Source organism: Barbus barbus (genome assembly GCF_936440315.1).
Source record: "Barbus barbus genome assembly, chromosome: 38".
Taxonomy (NCBI): domain Eukaryota; kingdom Metazoa; phylum Chordata; class Actinopteri; order Cypriniformes; family Cyprinidae; genus Barbus; species Barbus barbus.
This window is the reverse complement of record NC_136716.1, coordinates 26,399,227-26,409,066: the sequence shown is the minus strand read 5'-3', so window position 1 is coordinate 26,409,066 and position 9,840 is coordinate 26,399,227. Positions and strand designations below refer to the sequence as shown.

The window sequence follows — 9,840 nt, the reverse complement described above, 5'->3', positions numbered from 1 at the left end:
GGAGTAATGACGCTAAAAATTCAGATTTGATCACATGAATAAATTATACTTTAACAGATATTCACATAGAAAACAGTGAAACTATATTTTTGATCAAATAAATGCAGCCTTGATGAGCAGAAGGGACTTCTTTCAAAAGCATTAAAACTCTGGAGGTGTGTCTCGTCTGCAGTGTCTGTAGAAACAGCTGTATTAATAGCAGTGAGCACAAGGCCATCAAATGAATCATTGCAATGAATTGCGGGTGTTATTTTTACCAGCGAGGAACAGCCAAGAATGAGAGGCTGCTGTCACGTCTTCTATTAAAACCATAAAGTCAGTATGTGACCAGATCTCTGCCTTCCTCCTTAGGAAAAGTTCTAGTGCACTGCATCATGGGAATGAGCCGCTCCTCGTCACTGGTGCTGGCGTACCTGATGCTCTATCACGACATGCCTCTGCACACGGCCATACGGCGCGTCGTCCAGAAACGAGCCATCTATCCCAACAGGAACTTCCTGGCTCTGCTGCTGGACCTGGACCTGCAGAAGAAATGCTCAATATGTGATGCTTACAGTAATGTGGAGCTGGAATTTGGACCAATGAGATCTGATGAGCGGAGCTTATGCAAAAGAAAAATATATTTTCTTTTCTTAAAGGAATAGTTTACAAAAAATGATTGCTGAATATGTCCTCAACCCCAGGTCATCCAAGATTGGAAGAAAGTCTCAGCAATGGATGCTCTGCAGTGAATGGGTGCCGTCAGAATGAGAGTCTGATAAAAACATCACAATAATCCACACCACTCCAGTCCATCAGTTAACATCTGGAGAAGACAAAAGCTGAAACAAATCTATCTTAAGACGCTTTTAACTAAAATATGAGTCCATAATAACGCTTCCTCCAGTGAAAAAGTGGTCTTGAAATCTGCACAGATCAAGCAGCGTTTACAAGACAAAACAGCTCTAAACAAATATGTCTTTTTTAAGGTAGAAAGCGTTATTATGGATTATGGACTTGCATTTTGACCAAAACCTTAAAGTTCATCTTAATGATGGATTTGTTTTTTATAAACACAATAATAAATTATAAAAAGCATAAACGTAAAAAGCAGCTGTCCAGCAAAGCAAATGAAGTGCCTTGTGTTGCGGGTGAAGTGTTGACTCTGAGAGCTGATGTATTTTTATCCTGCCGCTGTGGGAATGAGCTTGTCTAATTTAAGACGCTGTTACTCGGACACAGACGAGGGTGACCGCAGCGTGTGGAAATGAGCAGAATCGTCCCTCTGTCTCTATTGAGTGATATTACTGAGGAGCTTCTCACCAGATGATCTTATATGGTTTCTTCTGCTCCCTGCTGCTTCCAGATCAGGATCCTGAAGAACGGATGTTTAGAGTCGCATGAATCAGATAATATATATAAATAGATAAAGTGTCTTCCGACAGGCTTGAACAACACGTCTCACACACACACACACACACACTGACGAGCTGTTCCTCATCACACCGTGAGTCTGTTTGTGCTTGAAAATATCTTAAGATTTATTCAGATAGATGCATTGGTTATATTGAGGTATTTTGAATAGCAATGTGTAAAAGTGTTATTTGATCACATGCATGCTCGACTGAGACTTATAATTGCACTTTAACTTTATTAATTATAACTTGATTACACAATGACAAGATGATAAACAGGATATTCGTAAAGATATAAAGCTCATTGATGGATTCACAACTAGCTTACATGAGGACGTCAGCTTGAAAATAAGTTTCATATTTTTAACCAAACGTTAGATGTTAAAGTTGTTTGTGTCATTTTATTTGATTTATTATTAAGGTGTGGCGAACCAAATAATAAAACAAAACAGAATTAATCTAATCCATTGGTAATACTTTGTTTTCCACAGTGTTATTTTAGTATCTTTAAGATACTATTATAGTTTTTATTGAGATTTTTAATTAGTTTTCATAGTTTGTTTTCATCTTTAGTAATAAAAAAACTCTATATAGTTTTTATTAATTTTTATTTCAATTTTAGTCTTAGTTATTTCAGTATATCTTTGGCAAATAGCTGAAATTTTTATTTTTTTGTATGGCATTTTTATTTTTTAATAATTCATACCTTCAGCTTCAATTAATTATTCAAACAAAAATGAAAACATACCTTTGTGTTGTTTATGTGACCATGTGGCTTTCTTTTTTGCATGGCACATAAATTAAGACGAGTCTGAGCTGGTGTTTTCCATAAATGCACGGTGTACAGTGGGCTATTGAACTCTGAAACGGACAAAAACAGCCAAATGAAACAGCATTAAAGTATATTCTTCTGTCATAGAATACATTAAATCTGTGCTTCCCCATATTTAAACTTGTTGCGATCAGTGGAAAAACACAAGAGAACCAAAGGTGCCTGCTTCAAACCTTTTTTCATTTTAAGCACATAATGACTTTGGCTTCCTTACACAAATCTAAGAGCACAAGAGTGTTATTGACTGCTGTTATGATGTTGGTTTGGTCTCTGGCTGAGCAGCGGCGGTGGGCTGATATGCCCCGTCTGATGGCTGGCGGTGGGAACGGCCGCTACGAGACTCCTCCAGCCTCGGAGCTCCAGAGACTCCTGTGGGTCAAAGCCGGAACCAGCGGCCATCTGGACGAGGTCAGGCCTGGAATATACATCGGAGACATGTGAGATGTTTTTCCTCTTCTGAAACTCTTCAACACATTTCTATCATCTACACTGTAGAGTACATTTGACAAGAAAATACTATTGCAGTCTACTTCAAAATTTGTGAAAGTTACTAGCAATTTCTGAGTGAAAACGGTTTCTACATTTTTTTTTTTTCAGTGTACTACTATGAAAATTAATAATATTCATCCCTTAGTTTAAGAAGATCCCATGTATTTAAGAATATTTATGAATACCCAGTTTTCTGACCTTTTGAATATGGGAATTTTGGTAAGGTTCATATTCACACATAAACGATTAATCGTGATTAATCGCATCCAAAATAAAAGTTTTTGTTTATGTGTGTGTACTGTGTATATTAATTATGTATATATAAATACACACACATACAGTATATATTTGAAAATATTTACAGGTATATACATTTATATTCTTAATTTATTTATTTATAAATATATTTAATATATAAACATAACATATTTTTCTTAAATATATACATGCATATATATATATATATATATATATATATATATATATATATATACACAGTCTGCAAACATGTATTATGTCAACAAAAAACTTTTAGTTTGGATGCGATTAATCGCAATTAATCGTTTGACAGCACTAATAGAAATATAAACAAATAGAAATATAAACCTGCTATTACTTTATTTCTTCTTGATTTCATTAGAACTTTTTATGAGAAAGTGTCAAATACGTCAAAAAACTAAGTATAAAGACAGAAAACTTATTCTCCTCTTTGTCAAAAATATTTACAATATTCACCGAAAAAAAAAAAAAGATTTTCTTACTCAGTTTTTTTTTTCCAGTGCAAATATCTAAGCAATCTTAAATCAAGTCACAGACGCAAAAATACTCAAGATATTAAGTCTTGTTTTCTGAAAACACAAAAATAAAATAAAAACTCATTGAACTATCAATGGGGTAAGAAAAATGATCTTAATTTAAAGGGAAAACAAGATTACGTTTCCTCAACTTAATTTTGATACATTTTTCAGAAAACAAGACTTAATATCTTATGCTTCTCAAGTAAATGTATCTTGATTTAAGGAAAAGTAATCCATAAAAAGACATATTTTTTTGCCATGTTTAATCTGTTTTACATTTTTGTTTAAGTGATTCTGTTAAAAGTTTTAATTAATATGCCTTACAAAGTTGGCATGATCCCTATATCTTGTTATAAATGAGTAAAAAAGAAAATATCAAGAGTATGTGTTGTGATTGCATCTCATCCAGGTACGCAGCGAAGGACAAGCACTTGCTCCAGTCTCTGAACATCACATTCGTGCTGAACGCAGCTCACGGGAAGTTCAGTGTGAACACAGGAGCCAGTTACTACAGAGACACTAAAATCAGCTATCACGGCGTGGAGGCCTTTGACATGCCCTCCTTTGACTTGAGCCCTTTCTTCTACTCCGCTGCCAAGTTCATCAAGACCGCCATGAGCACCCCTGGAGGTGAGGAGAGGAAACAAAACAAAACACATCAGCTACTCTAATGCAGAAGTCAATCCGAATATATTTAGCATGAAGAAATCGCATCAGTTTGTAGGACCATTAACATTTTTTGCATCATGATACTATTTTGCTTTTGTGTCATTTTATGATTAACTATTGAGTTGTGCTGTAAAACAATTAATCGTGATTAATCGCATCCAAAATAAAAGTTTTTGTTTGCATAATATATGTGTGTGTACTGTGTATGTTTATTACGTATATATAAAATATTTACCTGTATTTTAATATAATTTATATCATATATAAATATATTTAATATATAAACGTAACATATTTTTCTTAAATATATACATGCATGTGTAAAATATACATAGCACACACACATATATATTATGTAAACAAAAACTTTTATTTTAGATGTGATTTAATCACAATTAACTACTATTGAGTAATTCTTATTATGCACAACGCAGGGTTATTATACTTAACTAAAACTAAAACCATTAAAAAAAAAACATTTTAGTTACTTAAATACATGAAACATTAACTTACATAAAATAAAATGTCATTTTTATTCAGCTAGCTGCCAAGGCAACATTTCTCATTTCAGTTGCTTAACTTGTTGTACTAAAATAGGCTAACTAAAAGTGAAATAAAATAAATAAAAAAGCCATATACACATATTTTTAAATATTCTAATAAAATTGGCATAGCACACAACATAATTACTAAAACTTTTTTACTATTAATAAAAACTACAATAGTATCTCAATCCCTGGCACAATAGTGATTTCTTTATGAAATATATTTTTTAATAATTATGAAAAATTCAAATTAAAAAAAAAATTTTTTTTTAATTTTTTGTTAATGGGAATTTGAGTGAGGAAAATGTTAAAATGCTAAAATAAATCCAATTTTTTTCTTAATGCAAAATATAGACATTTTCTTTAAGATAAAATTACTAATTTTCTTCTGTCTTATTGAAATATGCTTTTAATAAATTCTTAATTTATAAACATTTTTGTTTTTCTCTAGGTAAGGTGCTTGTGCACTGTGCGATGGGTCTGAGTCGCTCATCGTCGCTGGTTTTAGCGTATCTGATGATTCATGAAGGCATGACGCTGGTTGAAGCCATTAAAGCCGTCGCACAACACAGGAATATCTGCCCAAACTCCGGCTTCATGGAGCAGCTGAGAGAACTGGACAAAACACTGCACTGCCAGAGCGCTGCCTTCTAACACCGGGCCAGCACGTGTTCACTGAGCACAAATACACTACATTAGATATGGCAACAGAATTATTCATATGAAGAACGATGATGAAAATTCCCTGACAGAATGCATGATTCAGAATCTGCCTTATATGATGAAACTACATGATTTGATACAGGATTTCATTTCTCTATTAAAATTAGTTCTTTTTTTTAAGTTGTTGCATTTTCTGTTGTTGTCAAAAATTCTGCTATTCCAGCTTAATGTTCAGAGACACAATGAAGTTCACAGTTTAACACTGTAGTGCTTTCAGAACAACAAACGGGAGGGAAGGGGTTAAAAATGGGATGTCCATCCAAAAGGAGAGTAATTTCAGATTTAGAAATATAATGAAGATATAAGCACAACGAGACTGCGCCTTAAAGTAAACAGAGTTCATTAAAAATATATTATTATATTTCAGTTCTTAAAATATATTGTATACGAAAATATAAAATATATCTAATCAGGACATCAAGCCTCTTAGTGTTCAGAGAATTTAATAAAATATTATTATATTTACTATATTAAAATATATTACTAAATAAATATATTACTATTTTTCAATTATATATGACATCAAACCTCCTAGAGTTCATAGAATTTAATAAAATAATATATTTTACCAAATAAAAAGTAGATTTGTTCAAATATGTAATTTGATCAATTTTCTATTATTTAATACATTAAAAGAACAAATTTAAAATGTAAACCATCTCTACTTGAATGAACTTCAATTCAAAGATCATCTCAAAGATCCTCAGCTGTCTGTCTCTCATCTATATTTACCAACACGCAAAGAGGCCAAAATAGAGACACGTATCACTTACTGCATCACAATCACACACAAACGTGGCTCCACGAGGACGACAGACCTGGCAGAAGAAACAGAAGAAGAGTTCAGAAAAACGACATGTGAGTTTAAGAACAGAAAAAGTCAAAATTACATTATGTTTTCATTGTACATCCAGCTCTTTTATACGACCCATTAAAGAATGAGCACACAGGAAGGTGAGAAACAGGATGTTGGATACGAGACTCCGCCCATCTGTGACCTTTTGACCCTCCTGCTAAAGAACCGTCGACCCTCCGGCGCCTATAATGAAGTCTGGCCCAACATCTACATCAGTGATGTGTACGTATTACACCACCAGACTCCAATGCAGCACATTTAGTCTTCTAACAATTTGCTGTACTCAAAAATCAAATTCATGCAAATGCTATTGGTTCTCACGCATCACATGACAGATCAAGTTTGAATATACGTGAGTGTAAATGAGATTTGAGAGCTACTGCAGAGAATTAACTCTTGAGTGATTCTCTCAGTACGACAGCGAAAGACAAGACACTTCTAAGACATCTAGGAATCACTCACGTCATCAACGCTGCACACGGACCCGCTCACATCGACACCGGAGCTGATTTCTACTCGGATACAAACATAGAGTATCATGGCGTGGAGGCACCAGACAGCAGAGACTTTGACATCGCACCATTTTTCTACCCAACAGCCAGTTTCATTCATAAAGCTCTGTCACAGCAAAGTAAGACATTGTGCACTTTTATACAATGAGTTTGTATTATATGTTTCTGAATGTGTCTATAATACAAAAAATACGTTTTTTTAATTGTGCAATTAGTGTACTTCTTTTGAACTAAAAATAAGAAAGTATATTTCAGTCTACTTGTGTACTTCTCAGAAATACACTTAAAATTACATGATTCATTCTTACAGAATAGTATATATGGTCTATACTTGTACTCAATCTTTTAATCGAGATTACCCGTACGAAAAATAAGTTTATTCAAGTGTGCTATTAGTAAACTTCTTTTAAACTTAAAAATAGGAAAGCATACTTTTAGCTTGAGGCTTCTAAACGTTTTCCTGAAAACTCTTCCCTTTTGGATGTTATGTGCAGCCGACGTTCTTCGGTCAGTAAACAGGGAAGATTGGTTCACAAGCATTCGGTCCGACAACACCTCGACAGTTTTTCACCTGAACCATCAAGGTGGAACAAAGTCCCTCAAGTCTCTGCATCTTACCCACAAGATCTTACCCATAAGACTCACATGGTCTCTTCCTCGACTAGCATCGCTGAGGGCAGTTCACCTCCCGGGATCGAGAAATCAGATAGCAGATGCTCTATCGAGGGATCTTCTGCACCCAGGGGAATGGAGGCTTCACTAGGATGTGGTGCAGAGGATATGGGAACAGTTTGGCAAAGTAGAAGTGGATGTTTTTGCAACAGAGGCAAACACTAACTGTCGCTTGTGGTTTGCAAGAACAGAGACATCCAGCCCATTGGGGCAGGATGCTCTGTCTCACGAGTGGCCAAACTGCCTGCTTTATGCCTTTCCTCCTCTTCCGCTTCTGTGGGACACATTACACAGGATATCTCTGTGCAACCACAGAGTGTTGCTGGTGGCACCTCGATGGCCAGCCAGGCCTGAGTTCCTCATGCTTCTGTCTCTGTTGTTGGGCAGGTCTTGGCAGCTTCCGTTTCGGAAGGATCTGTTGTCACAGATGAACGGCGCGGTATGGCATCCGGATCTGGCCCATCTGCAGCTTTGGGTTTGGCCTCTGGGGCCAACTGTCTCTTAACAGATTGTGAGCCCGCTGTTGTTCATGCCATAATTAGTGCTAGAGCTGAATCCACACGGCAGTTCTATGCAGCTCGTTGGAGGATTTTCTCGTTGTGGTGCAAGGAGCGTGGGCTAGATCCTGTACGCTGTGAAGTTCCTGGAGCATCTTTTGGATTCAGGCAAAGCAGCCTCCACACTGAAAGTATATGTTGCGGCCATGTCTGCGCATCATATTCAGGTTAAGGGTTCTTCTCTTGGTTCTCATAATCTCGTGTGCAGTATTTTGAAGGGTGCAAGACGGCTGAGACCAGCTCGTAACCCCTGAATGGGATTTGCAACTTGTTCTTGATTTTGTTTGTCTGCCCCCATTTGAGACCTTGCAGACAGCTGACCTAAAATGGATATCTTTAAAGACTGCTTTTTTGATGGCAATTGCGTCTGCTAAGCGTGTAAGTGAGTTACATGCATTGTCCATCAGTGATTTATGTATGCGTTGGTTATCGGATGATTCTGGTGTTGTGCTCAGACCAAATCCTTCTTTTCTACCTTAAGTTCAATCACTCAATCAATTTAGCGGCTTTTCAGTCAGCACCACAGTCAGACCCTTTAGTGGATCACCCTCTGTGTCCTGTGAGAGCCCTGAAGGGATATGTGAAGGCTATCGTTCATTTTAGGAGCACAGATCAGCTTTTTGTTTGTTATGGTGGTGCAAGGAAATTTTGAATTACTTTTTGAATGCTTTCTGAATTCTAGGTCTCATTGTGAATGATTACTCAGTGACGTTATTCCAAAGAAAAGTGCTTGTCTTCATGGTTTCATCAAAAAAACACTTAACAAAAAGACTAAAACCTTGATTTGAAAATGGAAAATATTACATTTCTGCTATATAAAAAACACTTCAAAATTCAAACAATTCAAAATTTAAAGATGTACCCTACAGTTTTTCTTGTTGAATGAAAATCCTGTTTACTTGAATGCATTTGATGTTCTATAGACATCTATGTGGCGGGTTTGAACAGGTTAAACCTGCATGTGTGATGGTAGTTTTATTTGTTTTTCAGGAAGGGGGAAGGTCTTGGTTCATTGTGCCAGAGGAGTGAGTCGTTCAGCGACACTAGTGCTGGCGTATCTGATGATATACGGAAAACTCACAGTCGCAGAAGCCATCAATGCGGTTTGTGCCCACCGGAACATTCTACCCAACGCTGGATTCCTCCAACAGCTGCGTCAGCTGGACTCCAACCTCCACCTGCAGAGAAGAGATGCCATCTATTAGCATAAACTAAGAGGAATTTTTATTAACTAATTTAAAGGAATAATTCACTCGAAAATGAAAATTTCCTGAAAATGTACTGTACTCACCACCTCAAGCCATCCAATATATAGATGAGTTTGTTTCTTCATTGGAACAGATTTGGAGAAATTTAGCATCATGTTACATCACATGCTCAGCAATGGATGCTCTGCAGTGAATGGGTGCCGTCAGAATGAGAGTCCAAACAGCTTATAAACACATCACAATAATCCACAAGTAATCCTCACCACTCCAGTCTATCAATTAACAATCCATATTACATAATGTAACAAGTTAGGCAAAATTACTGTTTTGGCTTGATCACCAGCTGAACACCTCTGGTGTGACTTTAAATGCAGACCTTGAGCCGAAAACTCATCACCAAACACCAATGATTTGTACATACACTATATGGACAGAAGTATTGGGACACCCCCTCCTTTAGAGCAGAAGGCGGCACTTCCAAAACTGTGGCAACAAAGATGGAAGCATAATTCACGTATTTAAAAACTGTATTTCCATCTCTGTTGAAACAGTTTTGAAAGTGTCTAAAATGAATGTACCCATATAC

General features: G+C 36.1%; 1 protein-coding gene across 1 annotated transcript; it reads left to right on the top strand.

Annotated features, from left to right (window-relative positions):
- Positions 1 to 1,213: 1,213 nt before the first annotated feature.
- On the top strand, positions 1,214 to 9,400 carry LOC306857491 (uncharacterized protein). The gene is made up of 6 exons (XM_079397469.1): positions 1,214 to 2,663; positions 3,922 to 4,142; positions 5,178 to 5,371; positions 6,400 to 6,527; positions 6,719 to 6,936; positions 9,037 to 9,400. The coding sequence occupies exons 1-6, from the start codon at positions 2,422 to 2,424 to the stop codon at positions 9,249 to 9,251; spliced, it is 1,218 nt and encodes a 405-aa protein (XP_079253595.1). The 5' UTR covers positions 1,214 to 2,421; the 3' UTR covers positions 9,252 to 9,400.
- The last annotated feature ends 440 nt before the right edge of the window (positions 9,401 to 9,840 follow it).